Genomic DNA, 18,918 nt, shown 5'->3' on the forward strand with positions numbered 1-18,918 from the left:
GATGGACCACTGGGAAGGCCACTTGGCGGCAAAGCAGTGTCCTTCTCGTCCTCCAGCGCTTACCTGGGAGTGCGTGCGGGGGACGCTGGAGTCTGGCCAGGCTGTGGCTGGCGGGCCTCTGCCCTGCGACTCGGCATACTCTGCTATGGGCCTGAGGAGGGCCAGCGCTCCGGAACACTGCAGGTAATTGCCATCCAGGTGCAGCTCGCTGGGGAAGGGGCCAAATACACAGCTCATTAGATGTTATTTCAACTCTCTCAATCAGGATTAGAGGTCTCCACCTCATAAAATAAAATGCTAACATCTCTCTCTCATTACAACATAATAAATAAGCATCTACACTAATAAAAGAAAAACATACAAATTGACCGTACTTCTGCAATGCCCACCAGCCAATCAGGAGTGAGTATGCAAATTAACCCAACAAAGATGGTGGGTTAATTTGCATATGCAGGCACGGAGCAGCCTGACGGGGCAAGATGCCTGCTATGAGGGAGAGGGTGGGGAGGCAGAGGGAATTACAGGAGCAGTGCTTTGGCTGGGAACAAAGACTGCCGGCTCCAGGCTGCCAGGAGCGAAGCCAGGGGAAGGAAGGCCTATTCTTGCATGGATCTTCGTGCAAGGGGCCTCTAGTAATACATAACAGACCATGGCATAAAACAGAGACCTGGTGGCCATGTTATGGCCAGAGACATGCATGGAACACGACATCCCTGAATCTCAAGTGTAAGTGGAGGATCTTGCTCTTATCATTAAGAAGAAGAAAATACAACATAACGAGAGGAGAGAAAAAGATGATTAGAAACACATTGAAACGTTAGAGGAACTAGTGGGCTCTGTCAATAAGCTAGTTATGTAATTCCAGAGAGAACAGTGCCAGGAGGCAGGCTGGGCAACAGGGAGCACCTCTCACCAAATGGCACTCCGGCAGATGACAGAGCCCAGGCGTGGCCCGCTCGGCGGCCCCAGCCCACAGTAGCGCAGGCTGAGGCCCTGAAGCCTGCGGTTGTTCTTCAGGCCTGAGAAAATGCTCTCAATTTCTTCACTCCCAAGTCTACAAGGAAACCACAGGAACAAATTAGTGACGTGTGAGACCCATGTCACCCACTGGATTAGTCATTGTCAAGCACCCCTCGGGCAGTTAGAGGCACTTTTGTGATCCTTGATTTGGGCTTCCCGGGCCCGGGCTGGCTCTGGGCTGGGCTGGGTTGACAGAGGGGGCTGCCTGCGTGTGGAGGAAGGGGGCCTGGCGTCTGCCTTCTAAGCAGAGAGCAGTGGGTGGACTGAGTAGCCATTCAAGCAAGCTCTGAGCCCCGAGGTCACGAGAGATGGCCCAGCTGGCAGGGCCGAAGGAGTCTGGGAAGACTCACTGGTACACGACTCCTGGTTTGTGGGTCGAGGCTCCACCACTCAGCCCCACGGGCCAGGTAGGAGTGGCCTTTGAAAATTTGTCCGGAGCAGGTTCAGGGAAGCCCAACTCCCAGACCTCCTTCCACAGCCCTGGGTTGCGCCTCCCCTCCCATTGCACTGTCCCTCGAGGCTGTGGTTTCCCTTAGCCACACGACTGCTAAGCTTTATATGCGCCTCTTTTGTGCTACTCAGCGTCCACCTTACATTCTGCACAATCAAGAAGAGCATGTCTGCCGAAACCTGTTTGGCTCAGCGGATAGAGCGTCGGCTTGGGGACTGAAAGGTCCCGGGTTCGATTCTGGTCAAGCGCATGTACCTTGGTTGCGGGCACATCCCCAGTAGGGGGTGTGCAAGAGGCAGCTGATTGATGACTCTCTCTCATCGATGTTTCTTACTCTCTATCTCTCTCCCTTCCTCTCTATACAAAATCAATAAAAGATATTAAAAAAAAAAAAAAGAAAAACAAAAAGAAAGAAAAAAAAAGAAGAGCATGTCGCCCTGACTGGTTTGGCTCAGTGGATAGATCGTCGGTCTGTGGACTCAAGGGTCCCAGGTTTGATTCCGGTCAAGGGCATGTACCTTGGTTGTGGGCACATCCCCAATAGGGGGTGTGCACGAGGCAGCTGATTGATGTTTCTAACTCTCTATCCCTCTCTTTTCTGCTCTGTAAAAAAAACAATCATATATATATATACTGTGTGTGTATATATATTGTGTGTATGTATATATATATATATATATATATATATATATATATATATATATAAAGAAGAAGAGCATATCTCCTCTCCACTGCTAGCCTGAGGGCTCCCCCGGACACCAGCCTCACCCTGGGTATGTTTGCATCTTCCTTAGCAATGAGCACAGAGTCTTGCACAGACAGGCCTTGGACAAATATTTGTTGAAAGAGTAAGTGAGTGAAAAGACTCTTTTGTGAGAACCCTGACGTTCACTCAGGAACATTATCACTAAGGCGGCTTTGCAGTGCCCCCTTTCAGTGATGACTCGATGAGCCACAAGGAAATGGGGCATTGCCCTCCCCTGCCCTTGCCTCCCCCAGCTGACAGCGGGCGGAGCCTTACGTGCAGTAATCGAGGACAAGAGAATGCAAGCTGCTGAGCTGCAGAGCCTGCCCCAGCCTCCCCAGAGACCACGGGTCCATCTTGCAGTCAATGAGCTCCAGGGTGGTCAGCGGGCAGGGCGTGTGCCCCTTCGATTCCAGAAGCAAAGCCTGAGAATGTGAAGCAAAGGGTTCCTGTGTCATAAAGATTAATATGTTCTCTGTGTTCATGTTTCTTAAAAGTCAACCATCTTAAATACCTCAACATGTTTGCTTCTAAAATAACTTTCTGCTGACCCAAGGAGAAAGTATCATGCAGACAGAATAATTCCCCTTAAACAGGAAGACTCATCAAAGAATTATATGGGAGCCCTAGCCGCTTTGGCCCAGTGGATAGAGCGCCGGCCTGCAAAGGGAAAGGTCCCAGGTTCGATTCCACTCAAGGGAACAGGCCAGGGTTGTGGGCTCGATCCCCAGTAGAGAACTTGCAGGAGGCAGTTGATCCACGATTCTCTCTCATCATTGATGTTTTTTTCTCTTTCTTTCTTTCTTTCTTTCTTTCTTTCTTTCTTTCTTTCTTTCTTTCTTTCTTTAAAATATATTTTATTGATTTTTTACAGAGAGGAAGGGAGAGAGACAGAGAGCTAGAAACGTCGATGAGAGAGAAACATCGACCAGCTGCCTCTTGCACATCCCCCACCGGGGATGTGCCCGCAACCAACGCACATGCTCTCGACCGGAATCGAACCCGGGACCTTTCAGTCCGCAGGCTGACGCTCTACCGCTGAGCCAAACCGGTTTCGGCTCACCACTGATGTTTCCATCTCTCTTTCCCTCTCCTTTCCTCTCTGAAATCAATAAAGATATATTTAAACAAACAAACAAAACCCCCAAAACGCCAAATGATCCCAGTCACCGTTAAGTCCCTGCCTTCCGGACAGGGCAGGGCGGTTAAAGCTACCAGCCATGAAGGCCCCCTTTTAGCAGCTGGAATCACCACCCCCTGAGGGTTCCTTCCGCTCTGAATTTAGGCCGAAGGGAGGCTTGGTGAGGTCTGGAGGGTTTGGGGCTTTTTGAGCTAATGACAGGTTGGTCAGAGATAGGATTGCAAATGATACCCCGGCTGAGAATAAAAAGGCAGTGGCCACCCGGACCTGGCGCCGTGCCGCGGCCTCTGTGCGAGGGAAGGCCCGGGCTGGTGCGGTTGGGTTTCTCCAGCCGCTTCTGCCGGAGGCGCCCCGGCGGTCACGCCGCCTCCGGTCAGGCTGGTCTGTGCAAAACAGGCTGTCCGGGCCGGAGGTCGGAGCCTCCGGGGCTCCAGCCCTGCCGCGGGCATTCCACAGCATCCGCGGAGGACTTTCCCCGCAGCCGCCACACCGCCCGAGGGCGCGCTTTCAGGAACCGCGAAGTGTTAGCATCAGGGACAGCGCTGTATCTCCGCCCCGAATGGACTGGGTGCCCTGACGGGCCCTCTAAATGGAAACAACTAAAAATCCTGGTTATAGATTTCAAATCGTCGTCATAAATTGTGGTCAAATACTAGTACACACAACATAAAAGGTACCATCGTCACCATTTTGAAGTGTGCATTTCAGAGGCGTTAAGTGCATTCCCACGGTGGTGTAAACGTCAGCACCATCCGTCTCCAGAACTTCTTGGTCTTGCAAAACAGAAACTCTGTGCCCAATAAATCACCCTCCTTCTCTCCCCTCTCCCTCCCCACCCCCCTCCCTCCCGGCCCCTGGCGGCTAACTGCCACTCCTTCTGTCTCTGAACCTGACCCCCCTGGGGACCTCATCTAAGTGGAATGACTTAGTATTTGTCCTTTCGTGACTGGCTTCTTTAACGTACCCTAAGTCCTTCAAGGTCCATGCTGTATGTAGCCTGTTTCAGCATTAAAAAAATAATAATTTAAAAAATATATTTTATTGATATTTTACAGAAAGAAAGAGAGAGTGATAGAGAGTTAGAAACATCGATGAGAGAGAAACATCGATTAGCTGCCTCTTGCACACCCCTACTGGGGATGTGTCTGCAACCAGGGTACATGCCCTTGACTGGAATCGAACCTGGGACCTTTCAGTCCACAGACCGACGCTCTACCCACTGAGCCAAACCGGTTTCAGCTGTTTCAGCATTTTAAAGCTGAATAATATTTTACTGTATGTATAAACCACTTTTCCCCCCATTTGCCTGTCCACTTGGACTGTTTCCACCTTTGGCAATGTGAGCGCTCCTATGAACACGAGAGTATAAATCTCTCTCTGAGACCCCGTTTTCAATTCTTTGGGCCACATACCCAGAAACGGGATTGCTGGATTGTCTGATAATCCTATTTTGATTTTCTGAGGAACCTCCCTACTGTTTTCCATGGTGGCCGCGCCGTTTTACATTCCTACCAGCGGCGCACAAGGGTTCCAATTTCTCCACACCCTCATCAACATGTGATTTCCGCTTTTTTTATAGCAGCCATCCCATTTACATGAGGTGGCATCTCACTGTGGCTTTGACCTGCAGTGCTCTAGTGATTAGTGGTGATGTGGGGCATCTGGGGCGTGTGGGTCATTGTAGACCTTCCTTGGAGAATGTCCCCTCAGGCCTTCTGCCCATTTTTAAGTCAGGCCGCTCGCTTTGTTGGTGGTGAGGAGTAGGAGTTCTTTGTACGCCCTGGCCGTTAACCCTTGATCAGATACGTGACTTGCGATCATTTTCTGCCCCTCCGTGGGTTGCCTTTTCATTCCGTTGTCTGTGCCTTTCGATGCACAGAAGGGTTGAGTTTGGATGAAGTCGGTTCATCTAGCTTTTCTTTTGTTGCCTGTGCTTTTAGTGTCATATGCAAGAAACCACTGCCAAATCCAACATCATAAAGTGTTTGTTTGTTTTTTTCTAAGAGTGTTAAAAAATACTTTTAAAAAAATGTGCAGCCGAAACCGGTTTTGCTCAGTGGAGAGAGCGTCGGCCTGCAGACTGAGGGGTCCCGGGTTCGATTCCGGTCAAGGGCATGTACCTTGGTTGCGGGCACATCCCCAGTAGGTGGTGTGCAAGAGGCGGCTGATCAATGTTTCTCTCTCATAGATGTTTCTAGCTCTCTATCCCTCTCTCTTCCTCTCTGTAAAAACTCAATAAAATATATTTTTTTAAAAATGTGTCGCCTGACTGGCAGGTTAGTGAGGAGTAGCCGAAGGTCCGTGAATGAGACATGGGAGCCTGGAGGGGGCTATAGGCATGAAGCAGCTTTGAGAGCATCGTTAAAGCAGGGATCGAGCCTCTGGGCAGTCGATGGGAGAAGTGAGATGAAGCTTAGCTATTGTATCTGTGAAATTCGCAATGTCTATGTTTTAATACACGTGTCCTGCCTGGCCCGGGCCCGGGATCGAACCCACAACCCTTCAGGGCACGGGCCAATGAGCAACAGGGCAGTGATTATGATTTAAAATGTTTGGAAAACATTGGGTGTTCAAGTAAATTTCATGAAATAGACAAGGATGTCAGTTCTATTATTTTCTGTACTTTTATCGGGGTGAAAGGTTTCATTAAAATCACACTGTTTCTTTTTTAAAGAAAACCTCGCGGGCGTAACAGTCAACAACGAAACGAATTATAGCTGGGACACATGGTGTAACATGCTTCCTGTCAATTTTGAGATTAATCGAATAAACGTTTTTAAAGTGCGTGACTCACGAGGCTGGCGACCTCCGGGTTGCTCAGCTGAAGTCCCCAGAGGCAGGGCTGCTCCCCCGGCCTGTAACTCGCATCACGAATTGTCATGAGCAAAGGCTCCAAGGACATCGGGAGGGGGCTGGGCTGGGAGTCATCGGGTTTTACAAGCACAAACTGGTATGAGAGAAAAACCACAGGTGCGTGTCATAAAGAGACATCCAGCCCTCGCCGGTTTGGCTCAGTGGGTAGCGTGCTGGCCCTAGGACTGAGGGTCTGGTTCGTTTCCAGTCAAGGGCATGTACCTCGGTTGCAGGCTTGGTCAATGTGTGTCTCTCTCACATCAATCTCTCTCTCTCCCTCCATCTCTCCCACTCTTTCTACAAGTCGATGGGAAACACATCCTCGGGGAAGGATGAACAGAAACAAATAAATAAAATACATTACAAGGCAGGAGAAGTGCCGAGCAGGCCCCTGGGCCCTGAGCCAGGCTCTGGCCTTCAGGGCGGGAACACGGAGGGGGCGACACCGCCGGTGAGGTGCTCCGGGGGCCGAGGACCCACGTTCCTGGGGCGTGAACCCTGGTCAGTTCACGTCAGAGAAGCACAAGGAGAGGAGCACCCCCGTTCACCTTCCTGAGGACCTGGTCATCGTCGATGCTGGTTTTCAGGTCCTTCCTGATGGCCGGGCACACGGGCGTCTGCTCCTGTGCACAGCGCTCCTCGTAGGTTTTCAGGAACCTTTGGAGAATCGGGGCGACGGGCAGCGGCGCCCCCTCACGGCTGAGTGCTGCCGTCTTCTCTCCTGGCATCGCTCTATCAGGGGTCTTCAAACTTCTCTCATTATGAGAATCACCTGGTGGAGCTGTTTAAACACAGATTCCCGGATCCCAACTATAAGAAGTGCTATCAGGAATCTGTGTTTTAACACCTCCACCAGGTGATTCTCATAATGAGAGAAGTTTGAAGACGCCTGCTCTATAGCGTTACATCCACCTGCAGTCTGCACACAGCCACTCGCCCTGAAACCCAACACACAGGTATCTACATTTTAAGGAGCAGCTTACACCCTCCCCACCCCCCAAAACTGGCAAATATTGCTGCACATCCTTTTCTGACAATGTTAAGGCGCCTCATTTACCTTTAAAAAAAAAAAAAATATATATATATATATATATATATATATATATATATATATATTTTATTGATTTTTTTATTTATTTATTTTTTTACAGAGAGGAAGGGAAAACGATAGAGAGCTAGAAACATCAATGAGAGAGAAACATCGACCAGCCGCCTCCTACACAGCCCCCACCAGGGATGTGCCCACAACCAAGGTACATGCCCTTGACCGGAATTGAACCCAGGACCTTTCAGTCCGCAGGCTGACTGCTCTATCCACTGAGCCAAACCGGTTTCAGCATTTTTTCGCCTCATTTGTCTTAAAGTGGAAGTGGGGAATTAAATAGAGATAGCCAAGTGGAATTTTTCCATTTCCAATCTCTATATTCATGGATCCATGCTCTCTCTTTTAGAACGAGGGCAGTACCCACAGAGCTCACTTATAAAGGGACACAGTTAATCTGAGAGGGGGTACTCAGTGTTACCAAGGACACAGTTACTTAACATCGGCACAGCTCTCTTTGGGGACCTCACCCTTCAGGCAGTGTCACTGTGGCTAAGAACACGGCTTTGGAGGGAGCAGGCCTGGATGTTAGATTTATCTTCACTTTGGACTCACTGGGTGGCCTCAGGGGCGTGAGTTAGCCTCGCCCGCCTCTGTTTCACTATCTGTAAAACAGGTTTTGGTTGTCATAAGGATTAAGTGAGATTATAAAGCACAGCATCTGGCACATCGTGGAAGTGCTCAGTCCACTTTATTGTTATTTGTTATTATTCTGATTTTTGTCTTCTGAATTACCCAGTCCCAAAGGGCCCCTCCATGTGGTAACTTCAAGTGATGGCTGAGTCTCGGAGCTGGGTTCAGAGAGACAAAGTTTATGGGAATTATTAGAGTTTCGCCAAATGGGAAGGTTTCCAGCTACAGATTGTCCAAAAAATGTATTTGTTCTTTTCCATCAAAGGAGTCTCTCCTTGTTGAACTGAGACCCGGTGAACCGCTCCCTTCTCTAGGGCTCTTGACGCACCCCCAATTTCAGTACTTTCCACCCCCAATTTCAATCCTTTCCACCCTCAATTTCAATCCTTTCCACCCCCAATTTCAATCCTTTCCACCCTCAATTTCAATCCTTTCCACCCCCAATTTCAATCCTTTCCACCCCCAATATTTCAATCCTTTCCACCCCCAATTTCAATCCTTTCCACCCTCAATTTCAATCCTTTCCACCCCCAATTTCAATCCTTTCCACCCTCAATTTCAATCCTTTCCACCCCCAATTTCAATCCTTTCCACCCCCAATATTTCAATCCTTTCCGGAGAGAATCCTGACTACCTACCCGAGGCCAGGACACTCCTGGCTGCGGGGCGCTTTGCCCTGGTTGGGTACCTGGGGTGGGGATGGGAGGGGCGGGCGTTACCGTCTCCGTGGAGCTCAGGACCAGCCGGGTCCGAGCAGCCGGCCAGGGGCCGCACAGGTCAGGCGGGCACTCACCCAGGGCCCGGTCTGCGCCCCCGCCCAGCCGCCTTCCCGCGGGTCGGGCGCCTGGAGAGGCAGCCGGGGCGGTCCCGGTGGGGAGGGGCGGGAACCGGGCGGGGAGGGAGGGCGGAGGCTGCAGGGGGCAGTGGCCGGCAAGGGCTGGAGGAGGAGGAGGAGGGGCGGCCGCAGAAATGCCGGTCCAGGGTTCCTGGGGCTCTGGCTTTGAGAACTGTGATTGCACCTGCACGCGGAAATCACAGACTAAAAGAAACGAACAAACAAAACTGAACCAGACTCTCAGAGACCTAAACAAACGGAGGGCTGCCGGAGAGGGAGGGCGGGCGGTGGGAGGACTGGGTGCAAAAGGGGCGGGGATTAAGGAATACAAGCTGGCGATTAATAAATACTCAGTGCAGTCTTCCTATGGAACAGAGCCTGTGATACTGTAATAACTAAGGATGGTGTGAGGTGGGGACTTTAAAAATAGGGGGACCACTTTATAGGACTAACCACCAAGCTGCACACCTGGAACTGATATAAAATCATCTTGAATGTCAACTGTAATAAAAAAAAAATAGAGTCATTATAATGATTTTAACATAATAAAAGCACTTCCAGTTAATAACAGTACATGAAAAAAAAATAACAGTACATGCACATTGCCGAACGCTTAGAATATATGAAAATTAAAAAAAAAAAAAAAGTAAGCCAAAAGCAGTTGTAATCGCTAGCCAGAGATGGCCAGTTTAAAATCTTAGAGTTCCAATCCGGGATCTGCCTGCCACTGCTTGGGAAGTCACTTCATTTCCCTGACTTAGCTTCCTGTCCTGTAAAGTGGGTCTGGTGATGCCTATGCCTAAGGCTGCGTGCGCATTAAATAAGAGAACGTTTGTGAAACGATGAGCCTGGTGGATAAGGAACGCTCAGCTTGTGGACGAGCAGCTATCACGGTCACCATGAAAGAGCCGCACCACAGCCTCACGCACTGTTTGCCCTGGAAAACTGTTTGTCGCTGTCTGGCTGTCAACAGTTCTCCACACAGAACAGCTCCCCGGGGAAAGTGGGGGCTCTGGCAGAAGAAGTGGGGCTTGTTTCTCCAGGAAGCAGTGAGTATTGCCAGCCCATGTTTTCAGAAACTTCCCTGACGGATTACCTATGTCCTAATAAGAATCACCTTTACGTGTATGACCTGGTATGTGTAGACCTGTGTAACCATGAAACCATTGCCACCATCGAGAGTGAGCGTAGTCAGAACCCCATTTCCCTGTGCCCTGCAGGCCCCCTCCTCTCCCACAGATCGCCCCCGGCCTCCTTTCTGGCACCAGGGGTTCGTTTGCACTTTCTAGAATTTTACACACACCAACCGCACAGCAGGCGGTCTTCCGTGCCCAGCTTCTTTCCCTCAGAAGAGTGACTCCCAGAACTGCCTGCTGTGGGACACGGGGGTGGTGAGCTCCTCGGACTGCTCAGCAGTGAGCCTTCATTGTTGGGACAGATGGACAGGCCAGGATCGATGATGGGTTCACCTGCTAGTGGACATTTGGGTTTCCATTTCTTAAATATATTTATTATTTATTTATTTATTTATTGAATATATTTTATTGATTTTACACAGAGAGGAATTGAGAGGGATAGAGAGTTAGAAACGTCGATGAGAGAGATACATCGACCAGCTGCCTCTTGCACACCCCCTACTGGGGATGTGCCTGCAACCAAGGTACATGCCCTTGACCGGAATCGAACCCGGGACCTTTTAGTCCGCAGGCCGACGCTCTATCCACTGAGCCAAACCGGTTCCGGCTGGGTTTCCATTTCTTGGTGTCTACGAATAAAGCTGCTATAACCCTTCTGTATACGCCTTTGTGTGGATAGATGGTTCTGTTTCTCCCAATCCAGTGTTAAAAACCAGTAACCTCTCCAAATGCCGGTCACAGTCCAGCCTTATTCTCAAGAACGTAGTGTCGGGATGCACCCTGCCTTTGGTCAGACGCTGGCCAGTTGGGTTTGGAGCAGGGCTGTTCTCCGTACTCTGTCATCTCAGTTCTCTCTCTTGAAGTCACTTACGTCAGTAGGATTCTGAGGCAGGAGGTTATGGCGGCCGCTGGAGGGATCTGCCAGTAAGGATCCCTCCCAAGGACCTGGCTCCAGACCAGATCCGGGGCCTGAGCCTGCAGCTGCCCCACGAGGCAGAGAAACCAGGGGAAACCGAGGCACAGGAAAAGCTGTGTAAAAAAAACATGAGGTTGCTGGGCCAGGCACCCTCTGCCAGGACTGCCTTCCCTTTCCCAGGGGCCTGACCTGGCCTTTTATGGTGAAGCAAGATGGCTGGAGTGATGTCACTAAAAACAAGGACTGTCGCGTTGGGGTCTCCTTCACTGGGGGGGCGTGTCCACAGGATTTACTGGTGAGCCCCCTGCAACCCCTCCTCCCCAGGGGCAGGGCCTTCGCCCCAGGGGTCTATAATCACGTACAAAACATTTCTGCTATCACGATGCTCACCCCAAAATAAATAAACACCAGCACACCCCACCCCCCCTCAGAGGGGTCCTTATTTGCCGAAGGGGAAAGAAGGCAAACAGCGTTATTGTGACTCACAATATTTGTGGGAAAGGCAGAGCCTCCAAGTACTCCCAACAATAATATTTTGGGAACTTTATTATTATTTTTTTTTAATCTCTGATGGCTCCGTGCCACTTTGATTCGGCTCCGGGCTTCTCCCCCAGGGCTAACCTCGAGGGGAAGTCAGAGAGGTTTGGGGCTTCCAGGAATCACCTGCTCCCCCAGAACCTGGTGGCTGGTTTCTGCTCTTCAGCAGTGTCGGGGTGGGGGTAGGGGGGCACCCAGAACCCACAGCCCCGGAGACCTTTGCAGACCTGCCCACGGAGAGCTAACGCAGGGCTCTCCAGCTGAGTGGCTGGCACAACCCCCTGCAGGCACCCGCACCTGCAGGCGGGGCCCCGCCCCCGGAGCTGTCACTCAGGAGGCCTGGGCTGGGCCCGGGCGTTTGCTTTCCAGCAGGTTCCCTCCCAGGTGATGTAGCCCCTGCCGGTCCTGGAGAACCACTGACCCAGTGGTCGGCAAACTCATTAGTCCACAGAGCCACATATCAACAGGACAACGATTGCAATTTCTTTGGAGAGTCAACATGTTTAAACTTAGACTTCTTCTAACGCCACTTCTTCAAAACAGACTCGCCCAGGTCATGGTATTTTTGTGGAAGAGCCACACTCAAGGGGCCAAAGAGCCGCATGGCACGTGGTTCGCGAGGTGTGGTTCGCCGACCACGGCACTGACTGAATGCTCTTTCTTTCCAAAGCTGCCTAACATGTTAGCTCGCAGCTGGGGGACTGCCTGCAGAGGCCGGAGGCTCCTCCTGGGATTCACGCTGAAGGTGGGGTTAGTCGGAGGAGGAGGAAAGGCCGTTTTGCTGGTTATCTAGGCCTGGGTTAAGTCTCAAGGGATCAGAAGTCTGCCTAGTACCTGACGACTTTCTGGAAGGTGCCTAGGCTTGTTCTCTCCCTGAGAAGGACTCTGCCAGTCCGTGGGCTGGCTGCCTGAGAAGTGTCCGCAGGCTGGCTGCAAAGCTGCAGGAGGACCAGGCATTGGGAGCAAGTGACACGTGGGTGAGTGCAGGGAGCCTGAGACCTGCGCCTGGAGGACCGGCGACAAGGGCACTTGTCAGGGGTCACCCCGAGGAGCTGAGCAGGGTGTGGGGAAATGAAGGTGGAGAGGGCTTGAGGGCTGGGGTGACTCGGATCCCGTCCCCACAGGGCCCCACAAATGAGGCCTCATGGGGCTCTCCTGGCTCCCGTCCTGGGCCCCCGGCTGTGACGTCTGATGCTCCTTTCTGAGATTATCTTCCATGCACAACCCCCCCTCCCTCCCCGCCCCCGCCCCACAACATCTCCCCAGGCCCATACAGACCCCATCTGATCACATTCTGGATTGCTTGGCGTCAGACCTCCCAGGGGCCTTGTCCACTGCTTCCCATTTCCTCATCCCGTTTCCCCATCCCTGGTCCTGGATGCCCCCTCTGGGCCCTCCCATTTGGAGGCTGCACCCTGTGTCTGGGCTCCCTGGTCTGCTTTCAAGTCTTTCCAAGCTGCACCCACTGGCTCCCACCCACTGGCCTGCCCAGGGGGGTGGGTCTGGGGCTACAGTCTCCTCCTTGGGAAGGTCACGGCCTCTGTGGGCAGCGTGTCCCTTTGTGGTGGGACTGTTGTGAGGCTCACGTTAGGGAAATGCTCATACAATGAATATAAACGTGTCCCTTCAGCCCCCTTCCCCTCTTCCAGAACCGCGGGCCACCTTGGCCCAGTGTCTAGCACCAGCTCCTGCCCTCCTGCCATGGTCTGGAGCTTGGACTGAATGTGGGGGTAAGGAGGTGAGTAGGGGGGGCCAGAAGGGTGGTCTGGGGTCCCCCACTCCTCCCTCCAGTCAGGAAAGCTCAGATGACGGTGGTTGAAAAAGGGCAGACGTTCTGAAAAGGTGATTCTTGGGATGTGAAAAGATTCAACAGCGAGGGCTCTGGCCTGGAAGGAACTGAGGGGCATTTTCCTACTCTGAGTTGAGCCGATTCTGGTGTCCCCTGGCAGGTCCTCCTTTCCGTAGAAGGACGCAAAGAGGCCTTGGAGCCCCTCTCCTCAGCAAATCTACACACCACCGTTCTTTGTTGTTGTTAATTCTCACCCGAGGCTATTTTTTTCATTGATTTCCTTTTTTTGAGAGAGTAGAAGGCATGAAGGAGAGGAGAGAGAGAGAGAAATGTCAATGTGAGAGAGACATCAATTGGTTGCTTCCCGCACAAGCCCTGACTAGGGTGGGGGATTGAATCTGCAACCCAGGTACATGTCCTTGACCGAGAATCGAACTCATGACCCTTCACTGCGTGGGCCGACGCTCTAACCATTGAGCACACTGGCCAGGGTGACACCGTTCTTTATCCATTATCTTTCAAATGAGGAAGAGTAGATAACAAGAGTGGGTGTCCCCCTGCACGAACTTAGACGTAAGGATCCAGGGAACAGTAACCACACCTAACACAGACATCATTTTTTCCCTGTTGACCCCACATCCAGGTGGGACTGGCTTAAAGAGACAGGTCCAGGGGCAGAGGGTTAAGGGAGGAAGAAGCTGAGAGGCAGGAACGGCTTGCAAAGTAAGAAATTCCCTCCTGGCCTGGAGCCACTGTCACACATGCCTACCCCACTCCGAGGGGTTCTGCCTATCGGGGCCACCCGGGCAGATCCCTCTTCTCCGGGGAACCCTTTGGCGTTCTGTTCCCCAGGTCCAGGGCTGCCCGCAGCCCTTCCCTGGGATGGTGTGGAGGTCTCGGCGGGGGCCTCAGCCCTCCTGCGGGGTGAGAACTGCTCCTGGTCTTTCAGTCAGGGCCAGTTCACCCAGCAGAAAGCCACCTTTGCTGTGCAGAGAGTAAGACGCCAGGAAAACTCCTTGGCACGGGGAATGGGGAAACTGAGGCAGAGAGCTGACCAAACCAGCTGAGCCATTTCCAGCCAGAGACAGAAGGTGCCCAGGGCAGAAAGCACCGGGTACCTAGCAACAGGCCAAGCTGGTGCCAGCTCCCGCCCCCAGGTGGCCTTCCCTCCCCGGACACATGGCTGCTCAGGCAGTGCAGACCCCCTGACCTTTCCGCTCCAGGCCCAGGAGAGCAGCGGACCAGGCAGGACCAGCTGTGCTGACTCATGACCGCTCCTGGCCCCGGCCAATCAGGAGGGACCTCGGTCCTGATAGGTCACACCTGGAAAAGCTGATGGGTATTGTATCGCCATCTCCCCTGAGATGGCCCTTAAACTCCCAACCTTTAAAAAAACCATCAAAATGACAAGTGAAGGGCTCCAGTGGAGAGGCTGCTGCAGGAAAAGTCTCCCTCACCCCACTTGGTGCAGCTGGTCAAACTGGAATTGCAGGAAAGTTCGGGAAAACGGGGCCTGGGTTTGAGCAAACACCCTTCAAGGGCAGCTGGACACTTGAATCCCACCGCGCTCCCCACCCCCTTGGCTAGGATGGTGGAACAAGTTAACTGAACTTGGGCACTTTTACAAATACTGCTGTAGAGGATTTAAGATATGCAGATTACATGCCTGATGTCCCTACCACATTTTAGTGGTCAGTTTGTAAAGGTTTTCACATATTTTGTGATATGTGGATAAAATACTTCCAAACAGTGACTGGGTTCAAGCATTTCAAGCTTTTAACTGAACAAGTCTCTTTATTTCCTTAAGCATTTAAATGAAATAAAAGAGGTAAAAACCATTTCCAAGATATAAGTAAATAGGGCATTTAATTGTGAAAGTTAGAGACTGAATGATTGGTTTCATTTTCTTGCTACAAATGTTTTTGAAATCTAGCCTTTTTAGCTGTTTTAAACACACACACACACACACACACACACACACACACACACACCTGCCAATTGAATACCAAAATGATCATTACACTATCATCGGTTATAGGTTTTTGTTAGGTCTGATCAAATAATTGAATCGATACCCCTTCTACTGGTGGGAACTGACTTTTAGATCACTTCACAACCAACATTCCTTTTTGCTTAGGGTCGGCAAACTCATTAGTCAACAGAGCCAAATATCAACAGGACAACGACTGAAATTTCTTTTGAGAGCCACATTTTTTTATTTTAATTTTAATTTTTTAATTGAATTTTTACAGAGAGGAAGGGAGAGAGATAGAGAGCCAGAAACGTTGATGAGAGAGAAACATCGACCAGCCGCCTCCTGCACATCCCCCACTGGGGATGTGCCCGCAGCCAAATGTATATGCCCTTGACTGGAATCGAACCCGGGATCTTTCAGTCCGCAGACCAACGCTCTACCACTGAGCCAAACCGGCTTCTTCGAGAGCCACATTTTTTAAAACTTAAATGCCACTTCTTCAAAATAGACTTGACCAGGCCATGGTATTTTGTGCAAGAGCCACACTCAAGGGACCAAAGAGCCGCCTGTGGCTTTGCGAGCCACAGTTTGCCGACCACGGGCTTAGACCACATTCCATTTGCTAAGACCATTATCCTTTCCCTCCGGACCTTCCCAGGATCTGGACCTGCCCAGAGGATTCCCCACGGAAAGAGCCCGCCTAGAGTCCTTTAACACCTGACTCCTGTCCCTGGCTGCTGGCGCCGTTTTGGGACTCAGCCCCTCTGGTTTTCCAGGTGGCCTAATGACGTTGGAATTCTTTACCACTATTTGCCTCGTGCGTTTCTCCTTCGGCCACGCTAACAGCTTTCCTTTCCTGCATGCTCCCCATAAGTAACGAGGGGCTACCTGTCAGAAACAGAGCCAGCCAGAGGAGGGGGAAGTGCCTGGATCTGGGTCTCATCTCCTTTGATCACTGAAAGGGCCAAGGACCGCCCCAAACGTCCTCTGTGACGTTAGAATGCACCGTCAGTCCCTTCAACTCCTTACTCGAGTCCACATAAAACCCACCTTCACAGGTCAGTGCCAGCTTTGCTGTTTTAAGGCAGCTTTTTGTCTATGAGTTGTTAAAAAGATAAACGGAGGCACATTAACACATGTGAGAGGTGATTTAAGCAAAAACCACCCAGGCAGTGTCAAGCCAGAGTGAGGAGGAGCTCTCCGCCCACACAGGCCCGGGAGACGTAGAGATGATGCACAAGAAAGGACGTTGGTTGGCTATAGCTTACAGCCTGTTGGCTGGCTGTGATTGGTGGTCCTCAGCGTTTGATTTCATACCCTTGAGACATTTACAGACTGAGATTGTGTTTTTTTTGCAGATCATCACAGCATTCGAGTCACCTCCTTGCTCCATTAATTTAACAACACCTTGGCAGAACGGGTGCTGGGCTCTTTTCCCACACCAGGCTGTTTCATTATTTCATTAATGACCAGGACTCTATTGATTTCCCTAAGGATTATGGGAGGAGGATGAGCATTCGATTGTACAGGGCCTGACAGGGTCAATGCTTCTAAATTGGACCAGAGTTGTGGCGCTTCAGAGAACAGCTGGGAACATGCTGCCAGGACAGGCCCGCCGAAGGAACTGAATTATCTCCACAGAAGCTGGGAGGCACCTAGGAGTGGCCCAGGTACTGAGGCCGCAGAACCTTCCGGTCACTCTGGTGCAGTCTCTAGCTTGACCATGAGCAAGTGCAGGGCAGCCTCTCAGGGCCCTTGGGGCCAGCAGAGTGCTCAGTGAAGAGCAAGGGCCCTGTATGTTGTTCTTGAAGGCAGGGAAACCAAAGCCCAAAGGGGTTACCTGGCCCAGATCAGAAAGGTGATTTCTAGTGGCGTCGGGACCCTCAGCAAGGCCTGCTGCTCCTCCGTTGGCCGCAGTATGTCATTCATTCATGGAACGGGACTGTCTTCCTCGTCTAAGGGCCAGGGGCTCTGCCCCGGAGCCATTCACAATCTAGTAAAGGAGAGATGAGACATGTGTGGAACTAGGCGAAGCATGTGCGGTCCTTACCACGGGATGTAGATGGGCCTGGTCTCCGGGAGCCACCAACATGACCACATGCCTCCCTCGTTGCCATGTGCCCTCCTTTCTTCCAGTTGCTTGGGCCACTGGATCTTCTTCAACCTTCCTTCTCCCATGTTCCATCTGTCAACAAGTCCTGTTGGTTTTCTACCATCAAATATAACCAGAGTCTAACGGGCCTCATTCCCCGCAGTGCAATCACCCGGGACCAGCCACCGCTCTCACACTGTTAGGATGCCGGCCCACCCGGTCTCACACGCCCTCCTATGCCCTCTGAGGCTTCTCACACAGCAGTCAGAGCAACCCAGAAGGCAAGTGGATCATGTCACTCTACTACTCAAAACCTTCACCTCAACCTCCTATCTGGCCACACGCATCTTGCTGTTTTGAGCACACAATGCATTTTTTTTCCTGCTTAGAGAGTCTTCTCTACATACCCTTCTGACTCCCTTTCCTCACTTCTTCAGATCTTGGTTCGAATATCTCCTTCCTAGTGAGGTCTTCCCTAACCACCTTGTTTACAATTCCACCCCCACCTCTTCTAGCACTGTGCATAGCACTCCACGCTCCTTTCCCTGCTCAGCTTTGCTCCACTGTACCGAGTACCACCTGACACAATACTTGTTCACTTAGGTTTTCTCCTCGCCACAGCATATAACCAGCCTCAGTGATTTGGGCTGTACGCTTACGACCGACACATAATTTGGGGTCGAGTTTAGGACTGAGACTTGGGGGTCGGTATTTCCCAAACTTTAGAAACAACTGTCCCACAATAACACAAATATCTCAGGCTCCTTAATGGAAAGGGCCTCCAGGTAAAAATTAAGGGTTCACCTGTGCATTTGCATGAGTCAAGGCTGAGCCTTTTTGCTTCTTGAATTACAAAATCAGATGTTGGTTTGAATTTTTAAGTGTAAAATCGTAATATTGACGATGACTTTTTAAACCGTATGCCTTCCCACCCCGGAGCCCGCCCGCTATCTTCTCAGGAGATGCTAGTATGCCTCTCCAGGGGTCACTTACCCACCCTGCACTGAGAATCTGTCTAAAATGGTGAGTCTTAAAAAAAAAAAAAAAAACTTCACCCAAGGATATGTGTGTTTTTTTAAAGATTGATTTTAGAAAGAGAGGGAGAGTGGGTGAAAGAAACATTGATGTGAGAGAGAAGCATCGATCACTTACTCCTGTACATGACCCCACCCAGGACGGAACCTGCAAGTGCCCTGATGGGACGATGCTCCAACCAACCAAGCCACCTGACCAGGCTTTTTCTTTTTATAGGGACAGTGCAGGCAGTGTGGCCTTCTCAGTTCTGGGAGGAACTGAGGAATATGTTAAATTGGGAAAACATTCAATATTGTTCACAAAAGATAAAAGAATTATTTGATAAGCAAAAAATATTGTGTCTAAGATTGAATTCCATGTTAAAAGTAGATCAATACAAAGAAAGTACAAAGATTTTGATACTATGGAACAAAGAGGACTTGAAAAACAGGGCAAAAACCTAAATAACAGGACTTTAGTAATTAAACTGGTTACAGCAAAAGCATGTCAAACTCAAAGGCTAACACGGGCCAAATGAACAAGGTTTAAGTTTATGTGGGCTGCAAAAAAACAGAAGCTTGAATTTTCATAGAAATGTAGTTTATTTCGATAGAGACAGACTGAATACAAAGGGCTGAAATAAGTGAGTCATTGTTAACAAAAATAATACATTTTAATA

At 50.7% G+C, this 18,918-nt stretch overlaps 1 protein-coding gene across 1 annotated transcript in view; it reads right to left on the reverse strand.

The window, feature by feature from the left end:
- Nucleotides 1-6,938, reverse strand: part of LOC118715275 — a 28,402-nt gene extending 21,464 nt beyond the window's left edge. The window contains exons 1-5 of the mRNA XM_045579223.1: nt 6,759-6,938; nt 6,152-6,304; nt 2,493-2,641; nt 914-1,054; nt 78-208 (exon numbers count right to left, since the gene is read on the reverse strand). Coding sequence (XP_045435179.1) covers nt 78-208; nt 914-1,054; nt 2,493-2,641; nt 6,152-6,304; nt 6,759-6,938 — 754 coding nt within the window. The remainder of the gene's footprint in view (nt 1-77; nt 209-913; nt 1,055-2,492; nt 2,642-6,151; nt 6,305-6,758) is intronic.
- Nucleotides 6,939-18,918: the final 11,980 nt, after the last annotated feature.

This window comes from Pipistrellus kuhlii, unplaced genomic scaffold, assembly GCF_014108245.1.
Source record: "Pipistrellus kuhlii isolate mPipKuh1 unplaced genomic scaffold, mPipKuh1.p scaffold_m20_p_11, whole genome shotgun sequence".
In the NCBI taxonomy this organism is placed as follows: Eukaryota; Metazoa; Chordata; class Mammalia; order Chiroptera; family Vespertilionidae; genus Pipistrellus; species Pipistrellus kuhlii.